The sequence below is a fragment of the Ambystoma mexicanum genome, chromosome 12 (assembly GCF_040938575.1).
Source record: "Ambystoma mexicanum isolate Mex_15411 chromosome 12, UKY_AmexF1_1, whole genome shotgun sequence".
Taxonomy (NCBI): Eukaryota; Metazoa; Chordata; class Amphibia; order Caudata; family Ambystomatidae; genus Ambystoma; species Ambystoma mexicanum.
The window spans coordinates 990,557,528-990,572,737 of NC_090936.1; the positions used below are offsets into that span (position 1 = coordinate 990,557,528).

General features: G+C 44.8%; 1 protein-coding gene across 5 annotated transcripts in view; it reads right to left on the bottom strand.

Annotated features, from left to right (window-relative positions):
• Positions 1–1,221: 1,221 nt before the first annotated feature.
• NCAPH2 (non-SMC condensin II complex subunit H2) overlaps positions 1,222–15,210 on the bottom strand; it is an 899,214-nt gene continuing 885,225 nt past the window's right edge. For all 5 annotated transcript variants that reach the window (XM_069629493.1, XM_069629491.1, XM_069629492.1 and 2 more), the window contains one exon: positions 1,222–1,582. In XM_069629493.1, coding sequence (XP_069485594.1) covers positions 1,442–1,582 — 141 coding nt within the window. In that variant the 3' untranslated portion in view covers positions 1,222–1,441. The remainder of the gene's footprint in view (positions 1,583–15,210) is intronic.

Here is a 15,210-nt window from a genome sequence, read left to right on the forward strand (position 1 = left end):
GGATCAAGCAAACCACCTGCATCTTTGAAAGATTCATGCCGCAATGGCCAGCTTCTTTGCTTACAAAAGGTTTTGGAACACAGGCAGGGTGCTTTAGAAACGGGATGCCTGCCTCCACCTGTATTGAAAAGACATATGTACCTTGTCAATTGTAGTGGGTTAATCACTATGTCCTAAAATGATAATACTAATCACGTTGCATGTCGTCTTGATTACTGAATAACAGTACATTCTGCAAGGTCCATGTATCATTAGGCAGCAGCTACTCATCAGGGATCACTGTTCCCCCCTTCTGCATACCCAATCTATGCATCAAAGGATTTCCTGTTTGTTCTATAGAACTGCTACACCATGACAGATTACCATATTAATTCTGCGTTCATTTGGCACAGATAATTTCTTCCAACCAGCAAATTGGCTGGTCCACTCTGCACATTGTCTTTCCCCCGACAGATTACTACCCCTCCAATTATCATTCTGAATTTTCTCTACTCTGGAGGGGTTACCCAGCTTATTCAACACAATGTCTGTCTCCAAGTGCCCACCTATCTCATTCCGTCAATGACTCAACTATCATGGGATCACAATCATTCTGCAAAACATATTTATGCTTGAAGGGCAGCAAAATCACAATGCAATGAAAACTACTGTTCTCTACTACCTCCCTCCCCCGAACTCCAAAACCCCCCCATTACATCCTTGGAAAGTGGTGTTGGAACTCTCAGAGAAACAATTAGTGGTGAAACACATTAGCACAGTCCAGAAACATTCACACATCACAAATTGGTGAACCGATGTTCAAAACAGCTAAATGGTGGACACTCAATGCTGTTGGACTCTTGGAAGCAAAGCAATCGCAAGTCGACCTAGAATGCACTCCAGGCCAAGAGAGAACTAATCATCCACTATTAATGTGATGGATCCTCCTGGGCAGATGATTTGAAATAGTGTTCTTCAGTTAAGACTATTTCAAGCACCTTCTACTTGCCTCAAAACAAATGCATCTGGCAAGAATACCAGGAACTACTTATCCATCTTTGCACCCCTGGTGTCTTTGAGAGCCTCACACCGCCAGTAGAGTAGAGAACAGATGCGCAGCAGAGGGTTTCATTTATAGATCATGCCACGTCTGGGAAAATAGCAATAATAAAAGTCAAGGGCCAATCAAATATTGACAAGTTTTTCCATGGGTCTTTAAAAATGAAGAGAAAATCTCCAAAATAAAAATAAATTTCTTCTTATACAATTATGTGTTTTTTTTAAAAACAGTTCGAAGTCGCAGAAGAAAGGAAAAGCAAATTCTATACACATTAGAGAAGGCTTAAAAACAGCAGTATATGTACATACAGGGGTCACCTCCAGTTACCAGTGGGCCCCTGGCATAGCACCAGTGCTATCAGGCTCCACACAAACGTGGGATATGAGAGTTTGAGGAAGTCTGTCATTGGTCTGAAATGGAGGGGGCTGTGTAGGTCTTAAATCTTTCATGGGCGCGCTGTTGACTTAGTAGCCGGAGTGAAATTGTGTCCACAGCTTCATACAGTCCCGGCTTCTGGGCTATCTCCACAGTGTAGTCGTTCGCCTGTAGAGGTTAAAGTACAGAGTTAGGAATTGCGTTCCCCAAACATCCCCTTTTGACCCCAGCATGGCACTACACATTCAGTCCTTATTGTTAAAGCTTTCTCAATAGATATAAAGTTGAGCAGACACTTTACAAGGTGTGCATCATCTTTGGAGAAGTGTAGAACAAACCACTAAGTACCTGAAAAGAAGGCGCCCCTTCTAAGTTTAAAAGAAAAAAAAAAAGAAACATTTTATTTCTACCCTACTTATCCATCACTCATTTCTCGTCCGGGTAGCCGTTTACTCCCACCAAAGAACACATTACTTACCTCTCTAATGTTATTTCTGATGGATGTTCCTCAGCTTATGATAACTATCTACCAGCACCAGCTGCTCTTTGGAAAACCTTCCTGCAGCACAGCTCTGCATCAGTTCTGCTGAACCCCTCTACGCGGCTGCACCAGACATGACATCGGGTCAGTTTATATAGAAGCTCCATGCCACATGACCTCATGACACATGACCTCAGTTCCACTCTTACTCCCTAGCACTCTGATGCAGAGGGACCACAGAATTAAGATGTACTAGCTACACAAAGGAGAGCAGGTAGGAATGGCAATGAGGAATCTGTGGGAGGAACATCCACCAGAAAGAACTTTACCAAGAGGTAAGTAATTTGTTCTTCTAATGGAGCCCTTCCTCCAGCGCATTCCTCATCTAGGATAAACTCTCAAAACAGTACAACCACCTGGAGGGAGAAGGATAGCAAGGACTCCATCTAAACCAGAAAGCTCTGAAGGGCAGCCCAGCCAAAACTTACATCCTGACCAGACAGAATCCAAGCAGTAATGCTTGGCAAACGTGCAAGGAAGCACAAGTGAATGCTTGGCAAATATCCAGAACAGGCACTTTGTGTCGCTGAGCCAACGTGGCAGCATAACCTCATAACAAAACGCTGGCCATTAGTCCTGGTGTCTTGAGTCAGAGAGAAATAGAACTTGAGGGTTTGCACCAGATATAACCGATGGAACCATTCTTCCGTCTTGGAAGGGTGAGACAGAGGAAAGAAGACTAATAGATGGATCTTTTGAGAGAGATGGATCTCAGAAACCACCTTCAAAGAATGAGCGTCTAACTCTCAATGTGGCGGTCTCCTTGGAGATAACCAAGTAGGGAGGATTAACAGAGCCTTGAGCTCTCAGCCGTTTAGCAGAAGTGATATCAACCAGGAAAATCACCTTAAGGGTGAGCAGTCAAAGAATGAAGTGGCTCAAACGGAGCAGCAATAAAAAAGGTCAACACTAACTTTAAATCCCACGCTGGAACAAATGGCATGGGGAAAATATATTGGAAAGACCCCATAGGAATTAGATAATTGGGGATTGTGAAAAAGGAGCCGTGCTCCGGGGTTCTCTTTAAGATAGAAATGGCTGCAAGGTACCCCTTTCACTGTGACAATGTGTAGGCTTGTCCGGGCCAAAGACATAAATACCAAGCACAGAGGAGATTGAGCAAGTAAGAGGGTTCAAATCGCTCTCCCAGCACCAAGCTGGAAACCCCTACCACCTACAGGCATAAATGGATTTAGTGGCAGGTCTTCTAGTAGAAAAGCATACATCCAGAACGTCCTCCGACAAATCCCACTCTTGATACCTCAAACTCCCAGCAGCCAGGCATGAAGATTCAGGGGCAGAGGTTCTGGTCCTGGACTAGCCCCCTCTGAGTAGGAGAGGAGGTCCATCCTCTGCGCAAGATTCCAGGGAAGCAGATGGCCATGTCCAACAACTCTGGGTATGACATTCTCCGGGCCCAGTACAGACAGACTCAATCTCATGAGAACCAGTGGAATGATAGGGATCGGCAGGAACACATAGAGCAAGTCGAAGTACCATCCAGGGCATCGCCCAGTACACCTTGTCGAAGAAATTCCCAGGAGCAGATCCACCTGCAATTCCTGTTTACACTGGGCGCGAAGAGGTCCACCCGGGGAGTAAACCAGAGGGAGAAAACCTCCCCCAGAACTTCCGGGCAGGGCTCCCACTCGTGAGAAATTGAGGACTGCCTCCTCAGTGCATCTGCTAGAGTGTTCTCTTTGCTGGCCAGGTGAGCCTCAGTCAAAGACGCACTGTTCTCAAGAGCCTAGGTGAGATTCAAAGAAGGCTGATGAATCAGAGGGACTGGGACACAAACTTGTGACTTCTTGTAGTTCAGGGAGAAGCCCAAGGTGCGCAGCAGGCTGCACATTCGGTACAGATGTGCAGAGACAAGAACTGGTCAATGGGCCAGCTAGGGAGCGACATGGATGCCTTCCCTCTTTCGGCGAGCTTCCACTGCTGCTAGCAGCTTGGTAAAAACCCTGGGTGCCGAAGAAAGACAGGAAGGAATTTGAACAAGTAATAACAGTTCACCACTTTCAATCTATTTCCTGTGCAAAGCCACATGAAAGTAAGCAGTTTGGATATCTAGGAAAACTAACCAGTCATTTACGTCCAAGGCCTGGAGGATCTGGGTGCAGTGACCATCTTGAACTTGTCCTTGCGCAACAAATAATAATTTTGCATTTATATAGCGCTACAAACCCTCAGTCATCAGAGCACTGCTTATTATTACCCACTGTGTGTGGTGCTCATTTATCGACCTCGGAAGGATGAAATGCTGAGTTTGGCCCTGCTGGGATTCGAACCTGCGTCAGCAGGCTCTGCACGGTTGTTAAAGCGAGCACTCTACTCGCTGTGCTATTTGACCGACTAGTTCAGTTCAGAATCTGCAGGTGCATTATGGGCCCTTCTTCAGCACCAGAAAGTAGGGGAGGTATCAACCCATGCCTCATTCTGAACAGGGTACCATGTCTAGGGAGACCCATTTGACAGAAGCCAACGGATCTCCTCCAGCAGGACAGTTTCTGGATGCAATGATTTGAAACAAGGGAGGGGGCAGTGTTGGCCTCAGGGGGCGGGTGCAGCATCCAAGGTGGTATTTCTCCATTCCTCATCAAACTAGGATATCCTGCCTCCCACAGGGGATGAATGGCAGAAATTGACTTCACAGAGGCTTCATGCTGGGGGTTGTGGAGGGCACAGAGGAGGAGGAAGCACCTCTCCTAGATGCACAACTAGCCCCAACAACCTAGCTAATGGACTAGAGGTTCACTGTAGCAGCTTCAAACACCAAACTCCTTGGAGAAGCCTGGACATAGAGGAGTAAGGGGTCTGAAGGGGCCGGTACCTGCTTCTTGACCAGGTCATTGTCCACTATGGGGACTGACGCCGGTTAGGCTCACAGTTCCACCAGGGTATTCTCCACTGCCTGATTGAAATGCTAAGGACCCTTGTCCAGAATGTCACAGTGACAAAGTGAATGTCTGCGCCTTGGGTCTCGCAGGAGTAGACAGCCCAAGAGGGTGGACTACCCACACCATCATATGCTGGAAAGCGACCTGCGGTTTGTCAGGGTTGGCAGCAACAGGCATGTCAATCTCTGGCAAGGTGTGTACAGGCTACTCGGTTCCTGCAAGTCTGCTTCCAGGTCCACCAAGTCACCCTCTTCCCCGTAAAACTCCTCAGTGTAGTCTGATATCCCTGCTGTGTAAGTGCTTCAGACCCAAAGGGACATTATCAACCTCTTCATCATGAATGTCCTTCAAATGTGACATATATGCCCTTCTTGGGAGCGGGAGGAAATCTTTAGTGACTCTAGTGCCGATAGACCGGGAACATATGCGGATGGCCCAATGTCTGAAGACAGAATGGTGCACACCATTCTCACGATCTTGTTGCATACTGCAGACTCATTGCCGGCTGCTTCAAGCACAGTGGGATCTGACCGCTCGGCTGGGGTCAGAGCTGCTGCCGCAGGCATCACTGTTGCCTTTGGCGAAGAAGTCAAGCATTTTCGAACAGAAAGCTTACCATTCCTCTGGGGAAGAGGATTTGGTCGGAAAAGGTACCTGTGGGACCTCTTCCTACTCATCGAATTGCATTTCTTTTTGTTGTCCTGGACGGGTCCGCTTATCCCCTCTCTCCTTGGGGAGAAAGGTGAACAGCTTTGCGTTCTCAGATCACCTTCAGGTGTATTGACTGACACTGTGCGTTGTGGCCATCACCAAGACAGTAATGGCATAAGCAGTGCGGGTCTGACAGACATTTGGCGCCCACAATCTTGAACATTGAAGACCTCGACGGATACAGCACCACTGCGAATTCAAGAAGCAAAGCAAGACTTTCGCAAAAAAAAAATATATAATATTTAGCCAACAGCAGTGTTCTAGTAGCGAGTAGAGTGCGTGGAATAAAGGAACTGAGGTTGCGGCATGCAGCGCCTCTATACAAAGAACTGTGACAAAGACCGGGATCTGGAATTGTTAGAAACATTGACCTTAAGGTCTTGTGGAGGACAAAGATTGAGGGATGGTGCTCCCACCCAATATGGATTGTATAATTATTGGATGTGGTTGCACCAATCTTCCCCGTTTTTTAGCTAATTGCAATCTTTTTATAAACATGTCTTCTGAACTGAAAATTGACTGTAAATCGGGGATAGCTTTTCTTCATTCCCGTATTGGGTTTTGTTTTGGTTATATTGCCTCTGTTTTATAATGTTGTTTATTGGTGTTCGTTTTGTGTGAGCACTGAGGCCTATAGGCGTACTGCGTTATATAAGAAAGAAACCATAAATGCTGGCCCTGATGTCATGTCCTGCACGGGGCACGTAGAGGTGTTAGACAGAGCCACGCTGCGCCTCCTGGTGGAGGAACATTTTCCAGAGAGCAGTTGGTGCTTGGAGATCGAGATCTTAGATAAGGAACTCTGGGGAGGAAGGCATCCATTAGAATCTTAAACACGGACCATACCTGAATTATGTAAAGATTGTGTTTACTCATGTGAATAAACATGAGCTACAACCACCACGAAAATTAATCATGTTTTTCTTTGGCCAAGAATAAGAAATACATATTGCATCATATTGTTTTCCACACATAAAGTGAAAAGGCGCGGTGACGAAAGCTACAGTGGATGCCTGTCTGGGAAGGCGCATTAGTGCAGCCTTCTCTTTCTCATAGGGAATTATGCAAAGTCCAAAATCTGACATTTTGGCAATGCACAAATAGGAGAGAGAAGGAAGTTACTTACCTGTAACTATTGTTCTCCAGCATGGGTCTGGCATGGATTCACATGCTAATGAATATTCCCCATCGTCAGGCCAGGAATCCCCGGAAAAAGAATAACAGTTTCACTTATACACTGCATTTCTCCTTTAAACCAATCACTGTCCTCTGGGTCCTACTGCCCCATTCCAATGAGAGTGCTCTCCCTAAGCCCCTCCTCTGGCAGCCATCTTCAGATTTGGTAAGCACGTAAAGTGGCAGTATGACCAAGGAGAGCCGCAGGGGTGTCGGAGGGAGGGTTCATTATTCATGAGCATGTGAATCCATGCCAGACCCATGCTGGAGAACAATAGTTACAGGTAAGTAACTTGTTCCTTCTCCAGCATGGGGTCTGGCATGGATTCACATGCTCATGAATAACGAACACATAGCAGTACAACATTACACAACCATGGGAGGTGGCAAGGCTCAACAGAAGCAATTACACTTAACCCTTGAACAGACTCAACTAAAGAAAACAGGGTGCAACAACCTGGAATCCTTGTCGACAACCTCCACCTAACAGCCCTGCAGATGTGGAGCAGGTGCATACCAGACAGGAACGACTGTCGTAGTGAACGCTCTGGTGGAGTGGGCTCTGACAGCCAGGCAGCGGTCGGTTAGACAACCAATGACAGTGCATGATGCAGCCGGAGAGCCACCTTGCAATGGAAGCCATGGACAAGGTCTTCCCATGGTTAACAGGACCAAAGTTTATGAACAGCTATGAAGTCTTCCGAAAACTCTTTGTGCATGTGACGTAGAACTTCAGGGCATGAGCAACGTCCAGCGAATGCAATGCCCTTTCTGCCGGCGATGAAGGTTTGGGGTAAAAAAACAGCAAACACCAAAGGCTCATTGAGGTGGAATTCCGACGGAACCTTCGGCATGGAGGGGTGCGTATGTAGCACCACCCTCGATTCATGGAAAGTCAGGTATGGCTGTTTGCAGGATAGGGCCTGAATCTCATCTACCCTCCTGGCAGAGGTGATGGCCGCTAGGAAAGCAGTCTTCCACAAGAGGAATTTGAGTGGAGCTTGATGCAGAGACTCAAAGGGGGCCCCCCATGAGCCTCTTCAGAACCACGTTAAGCTCCGACGCCAGGGCAGGAGCCTTCACCGGCAGGAAAGATATGAAAAGTCCTTTGAGAAATTCCTTGACGAGTCGATGGGACCAAAGCGACGATCTTCCTGTCAATCTGGTGTAGCAGGAGATGGCCGCCAGATGCACCTTAATGGAGGCGTACGCCAGTCCAGCCTTGGCCAAGGATAGAAAGTATGGCAGGAGCTGTGGGGATGTGACCCTCAAAAGGGGTAATTTTCAGTGACCGGCACCACGTAGCGAAACACTTCCACTTGTGACCGTAGCACTTCAAGGTCGGCGAGGCCCTGGTTTTTGTGAGGACCTCCCTGCAATCCTCCAAACTCTAGGGCTGCAGGAGCCAAGTCCTCAGGTTCAGCAATCCTGGGTCATGATTTAGGATTGCGCCTCCTTCTCTGGTGAGAAGATCCAGAACTACCAGCAGCTTGATCGGAGGCAATGCCGACAGGCAGAGAAGGTCTGGTTACCAAATCTGCCTCGCCCACGCCAGGGCAAGTAGTATCATCCTGCATTGGCACTGTGAGTGTGCTGATGACTCATAGCAGGAGAGGCAACAGTGGAAACACGTACAGAAACAGTGCTTCCCACAGGAAAGAGAACGCATCCCCCAGGCTCCTCAGTTGGTTCAATCTGCTGGCAAACCTCTGGCATTTGGAGTTCACTGCCATCACAAAAAGATCGATCTGGGGTCTGCCGCACTTGAAGATGTGGACCACCTGGTCCTGCCGCAGCTCCCACTCGTGGCAGGAGCACAGCTCCCTGCTGAGGGAGTCTGCAATGGTTTTCTTGACTACCGCTAGGTGAAGAGGCATGAGGAACATCTCTTGTCCGACTGCTGAGTGCAAATGCTCCTGCACTTCCCTGGAGAGTGCTGGGGAATGAGTGCCCCCCCCCCCCCTTTCCTGATGTAAAACATGGTGGTGGTGTTGTGTGTGAAGATCCTTACCACCTTGTCCTTCAGAGACTGAAGGAATGACTTGAGGGCCCAGAACACTGCCGTAGCTCCAGGTTGTTGATATGGATGTCCTCCTCCTCTGGCAGCCACAGGCCTCCGGTGTGCAGATGTCTGGTGTGGGCTCCCCAAACTTCCAGGGAAGCGTCCGTGGTGACCGTCTCCTGGTATGAAGGGTTTTGAAACCCTCTGCTTCGGGTGATGTTAGAGCAGACGCCCCACCAATCATCACTAACAAACTCTACATCTTGTCTGGGGGACTCATGCCCCGTTGACATTCTGAAAGGCTCTCTAGATGTCCTGATCCCATAGATCACAAAAAAGATTTACTCATTTGAATCCAGCATTGTACCTGCTGTCCTGAAGAATGTCTGAGTTACCCCCTTCTAAAAAAGGGCACACTTTATCCTGCAGTCCCAAGAATTATAGGCCAATCACGAATGTCCCCCATTTGTTAAAGATCTTGGACAGAGTGGCATATTTACAGCTCCAGAAGTTCATAGAAGAATATAATCTTTTAAAAACTCACCAATCTTGTTTCAGATCCCAACCTGGAACAGAGACAGCTCTTCTGGATCTTAAATCTAACATTGTGGGAATCATAGGAAGTAGTCATCCAGATTTACACTTACTATTAGATCTCTCGGCAGCATTTGATATCACTGATCACAATTTATTACACAACATATCGTTAACTATTGCCAACTCTCAATGGACTGCGTCTTTTCTTGGTCCAAGGACATTTAGAGTGCAAATTGATAGAGCTCGGGCGGATTCCATCTCTTTGACCTGTGGCGTGCCGCAGGGGTCATGTTTATCACCCTTGCCTTTAAATTTCTACATCAGACCATTTATTGATCTTCTTGACGGTCTGGGTGTACAGTTTGCATATTACGCAGATGACACCCAAATACTGTTCAAACTATCTGGGGATTATTCTAAGGATACTGCCACAGTGAATCAAGTCTATGGTAAAATCCAGGCTTGGATGGCGCAGCATTCCCTTGCACTTAACAACACTAAAACAGAGCTTCTCATCATGGCCTCTGGGCCTCACGAAGAATCTCAATGCCCAGTATGCACAATTTGAGGTTGCTGGTACCACAATCGCCGAGAGTAAATTGATGAAAACTCTAGGGATCATTCTTGATGCAGAACTATCAATGAAGCAACAGGTATCATAGATTAGCACATCCTGTGGACATGTAATTAAACTGCTCCACCAGATTAGGCCATACGTCTATAGAAAACAGATCTCTCCTGGCATCCTCGCTCTTGAATTCACGTTTAGACTACTGCAATAGTCTGATCGGCACCTCACAGGGAAACCGTCGTCGTCTCCAGACTACTCGAAATGGGGCTGTGAGAGCTGTGTTTGGACTGTCTAGATGTGATCATATCACAGCCTTGAGGAAGGAACTGCACTGGCTACCAGTTAAGCAGAGAATTAGACATAAGATTGTCCCTCGCATACAAAAGTCAGAACTTGTGTGCTCCTCAATATCTCACTAAGACTATCTTTTTAAAAAAAAAAAGTTGTGATTTAATCTAGTACAACATTTTTATCACATTACATACATCCACTCCTATCATTTTACATGTCAATTACAATGTTCCAAATGTTCTTAAAATTAAGCATATCACTTCGTTATCATAGATGTTTTCGTTGTTACTACCGGGTCTTTATAGACCAATCCACTTGGAATTAGTCACATAGTCTCACTTTAACTTTAAGTTATTTCTAGTGATCCCTGTTCTTGTTTCTTTAAAAGTTAATCTAGAAACTTTATACCAGCGCTAGTGAAGCGCATGTTTCGTCCCAGTATGAAGTTTTCCCACCATGTGTCGACAGATTTCTCTTTAAACAACGACTTGTATCTTTCAAGCTGTGCCTTTCTTTCCGTTCCTACTGTAGTGCATTCTAGGAGGTGCTTCGGAGTCTCTAGATTAAGCACGATATTGTAAAATCTACAGACTCCATTATTAACTCCTCGTTTGCCCGTCCTGTTTTTAAATTAATTTGTTGGGAGTACTCCAAGCATGATTTACATCATTCTTTCACAGAGGTGTTTTGAAGGAAATTTCTTTACGTATTGAGGCACCGTGTCTCTTTTCCTGCACTCGTGTACAACAAGCGTGTTAGATTTACAAGCTAGTTTGGCTTCGATTGTATGAATCCAATCCTGTCTTTTGAGCTTCTCTTTTACCCTAGTTGGATTCTCTATTAGATCTTGTAGTGAGGAGTCTATGGAGTCTAGTTGTTTTTCCCATTCTACTTTCCAGGAGCTTAGTAGAGTTGCGCTCTTTCCCTCAGTGTGTGCAGCAAACACTTGGTACCCAATTACAGGGGAGTCCACTGAGATTTTCCTTAACCCTTAACAGAGAAGGATTTCCATTGTATTATGGAGTACAAGAATTGGAGTCCTAGCTCTAACCTAATAGCAACTATGGGGGTACATCTCAGCAATTTTAGGATTGACTTCCAAAACTGAGACGCCAGTCTTGCCCATATTTCCCACGAGAGGTTCAATCCTGCTTCCCCACTGTATGTCAAAATTGGGATTACTTTTTGAATATAAAACAGTACAACTGGCATTAAAGAGAATTTCCCAAATTTCCCGTTTACAATGGACCCTTGTGCACTCAACATTTCTTGCTTTGGAAAATTAATCCTCTTCCCAGGCTTTCTCCGCAACTCACTCTTATTCCCAGGTAGCGAATTTCTTTCACTTTTTCAACTATGTCTTTTCCAATTTTCCAGGGTGAACTTTCTCCCGTTTGTTTCTGTTGGTCCTCCAATTGGTTAGGACTTTTGACTTTCCAATGTTAATCTCTAGTTGGTTTTGAAGCATGTAAGACTGAAGTTCGAATAGTAGCCGCTGAAGACCTATTTGGGTTCGGTCTAGTAAGACGATGTCTTCAGCATAGCAGATCATAGGTTGTTTATTTTTAGGGGGGGAAGCGTCTTACATGCTTTAGGGCTTCTGGCAAATCAGCAATGTAAAGCTTAAAAAGGGTAGCTGCCAGGGGACACCCTTGCTTTACTCCTTTATTGATTTGCAGAACTCCTGATAGGTTGCCTTTGTTGTTTATCCTTACTTGAGTGGAGGTCTTTTTATGTAGAGCTTTTATTGGTTGCAGTATCTCGTCCGGGCAATTCCATTTCTCTAGTTTCTGCCAAAGATGTTCCCCATTTACTCAATCAAAGGCTTGCCTTAGATCAATGAAGGCTAGATGACATTTTTCCTTTGTTCTGATGGCATTGATTTTTAAAATTGACAGAATGAAGAGATTTAGGTCAGTTCCGGTTCCCTTGGTAAATCCTGTCTGACGAGGATCTATGATCTTGTTAACATCAGCCCATTCCGAAAGCCTTTTTTGGACATCTGCTGCAAATAGCTTACCTATTGTATCCAATAGGGATATTGGCCAATAGTTACAAAGGGCGTCTCTTTTGCCTTTAAATATTGGGACAGTAATGCTTTTGGTCCATGAATCGGGAATTTTTCCAGCAGCTGCAATGTTCTTAAATATTGTTTTTATTATTACAGCGCATTGTTCTGGGAATTTTTTAAAATGCATACTTGTAAGGCCGTCAGGCCCCGCTGCTGTTGAATTCTTTAATTTCTTGATCATCTGTTCGATACATGTCTCGTCTTTCATAATTTGCCAAGGACTATTCCTCTGTGATGTTCTAGTGCTTGTCACGTCACAGCTACCAAAGACAGATCGTAGTGCTTCGTCCATTGTGCCTCTGAAACACCATTTATTAGCCAACATTGCTGATTTAATGTTTGATTATTGATGATATCCCACATGTCTCGAGTTGTGTATTGGGCCATAGCACGTAACATCATTTCCCCCTGTTCCTGGTCTTGCAAATATCGAAATTCATTTAGCCAGTGTTTGTATTGCTGGGTCTGACTTTTGATGTGTTTCAATTGGTCTTCGCCTGTGTGTATTTTCTTTAATCGTCAGATTTCACCTCTTATTTGTTTCCTTCTGGCTACCAACTGCCTGCTAATTTGATGTTTTGACCTCAATTGTGTTGTTTTAAATAGCACGTTTCTTTTTTATAGAACTTCAAAAGCAAATCTTATGCAAGATCTGATTTATCAATTTGAGTTTGAAGTCTGTATTTTTCCAACAGGTTGTTAACATCCGTTTCCTTCATTTTCAAGTGGTTTCCACTGGGATTTAGTTCAAAAGGGGTGACAAATCCTATTGCCTCGTGATCTTCCTCGTATGACCAGGTCAGCCGCAAGATTTTGTGATCACTTACTTTTTGCGGCCTAATCTCCAGGCCTTTGATTTTGTATTAGAGATTCTTAGATATCCATACGTAGTCTATTATCGAGGAAGCCGCACCATTAGACCATGTTGCGTTTGCAGGAATATCTCCCTTCACGTGTCCATTCATCACAAGTATGTTGATTTCCTTGGCCATCTGGAGCCATCTTGCAGCATCTGAGTTGCCTTGAGTTGTGATATCTATTATGTCTGTTCCCTAACTGTTCAAGCATTTGATATTTAAGTCACAACAAAGGATGACTCCCTAGTTGGATTATTAATTCCCTTCCTTTGTGATTAGTTTTGCAATCGTTGTCAGCAAAGCGTTGGTCTTAATCATCAGATGGTTCCAATAAATGTTAATTATTAGTAGGCATTGTTTCTCAGACGTTTGTTCTTTGTTTCCAATCACAGCCCATTGCATTGATCGATTAGGATTCCTGTGATTGATGACTCCTAAACTAATACCATGCTTGACTAGTGTCAACAGACTGCCATGTGGTCTACCATTTTGTCCTTTTTGAGCTGGATTCATATACACTTCATGGGTTTCGCATTTGGGCAACTCCCGGATCCAGGTAACTTGGAGACAAACAATTGATGCGTCCTTTAGGTCTTGATTTAATGAATTTAATAAATGACGGAATCCCCTGGTGTTCCATGAGACGAGTGTTGCCTTGTTCCCAAACCCGTCTTTTTCTTCCTTTCTTTGCTAGTGCTTCTTTAACAGGGCACTTACTTTCCATGACCAGTCATCGCAGTTAGATTGCGCCCCCCCCGCACCCTGCCCCCCGAGATGACCCTTTTTGATCGATGTCCTGTTCTTTAACTTTTCGACCGTTATCCTTATACTGTCCTTTTTCGTCTGCATCGACTCTGTGACTACTTCTTTTTCCTTGTTATGATTGAAGTCTCTCTGGTTTCCTTTATTTGGTGTTAATCCAGTCTTTTCCGTTGTAAGAGGGGTGTGATCATGCACGTCATAACCCAATTTTATTAATTTGCTGGTGTCCCGTAGAATTTTGCATTTTGATTTCTGGGAATGCAAGTGTAGTATTATTTGTTCCACTCGCTTTTTTCGTCTGCGTATTCCACCACTGCGATGCCGTCTGACGAAATTTATTTCAATGAAGAAACACTGAAGTAAGTGAATCACGTTGTTCCTGTTTAAGTTGGTATCTTTGTTCTTTTAGGATATTTTCAATTCTAATTTTTGGTTTGCATACCGGTGTGTCAGTGGAATTTCGTTCCTTGGTGGCTTACACTTGTGGTTTATTTTTTCAGCTGGTCATTTTAGATTACAGATCATTTTTTTCAGCCTTTTCGCTTGTTTTTTCCCATTTTCTTCCAGTTGTCTGTCATTAGGGATAGCCATAGGTCTTTTTTTTCCCATTTTTTCCGTCCATCATTACAAAAAAAGTCATCACTTGTGTTCACACTTTCATCATCTGTGATCACAATCTCAATGAGATGCTTTGGAGCTTGTGCCTTCTCTATCGTCACTGTTCTTGAGTCTGCCAGAACTAAGCTAGCATCCTTTTCTACGTTTGACTGTGCTTCTTCGGTGTAGAAGGAAGTGTCATCTATTAGCTCGTGTTGCCCTTGTGATTCGTCATCTGTATTTTGATTGCTTTTCTCCATTTCCTCACTTTCTCGAGATGTGTTATGAGTCTCTATTGTGGCTTCAGCAACTTTCTCTTGGTCATGCTCCACTCTGTTTCTTTCAAATGTTTTTGGTGTTGGTAGAATTTGAATGTTTCTTAGGAATGCTCTAGAGCCCACTGCCTTGTTCCTTGAGCTTGTCTTGATGTTCTTGGACTTTGTTGGATTCTAAATGTCCTTGAGGTTTTAAGCTATTTCTCTGTTGAGTCGATGGCCTTTCCTCACAGTCCTTGCTTTCCAAGAATGGACCTAGGGTTACATTAAAAATACCGGAAGATAATCTTTTCCCACTTTCCCTGCGTTTGTCGGCAGCCTTTTTATCGGGTGACTCTTAAGCTCCTTGACAGCAATTTTGTTTGAGCCATTAATAGCAGTGTCGTTGGTTCTTGCTGAGCATTTACCTCCTTGAGGATTTTGTGTTGTTTGTTTCCCTTCAAACTGATCATTGGAGCTTTTATTCAACACAGTAAGTCTAGGTGGTTTGTTACAAGTGTTTGTA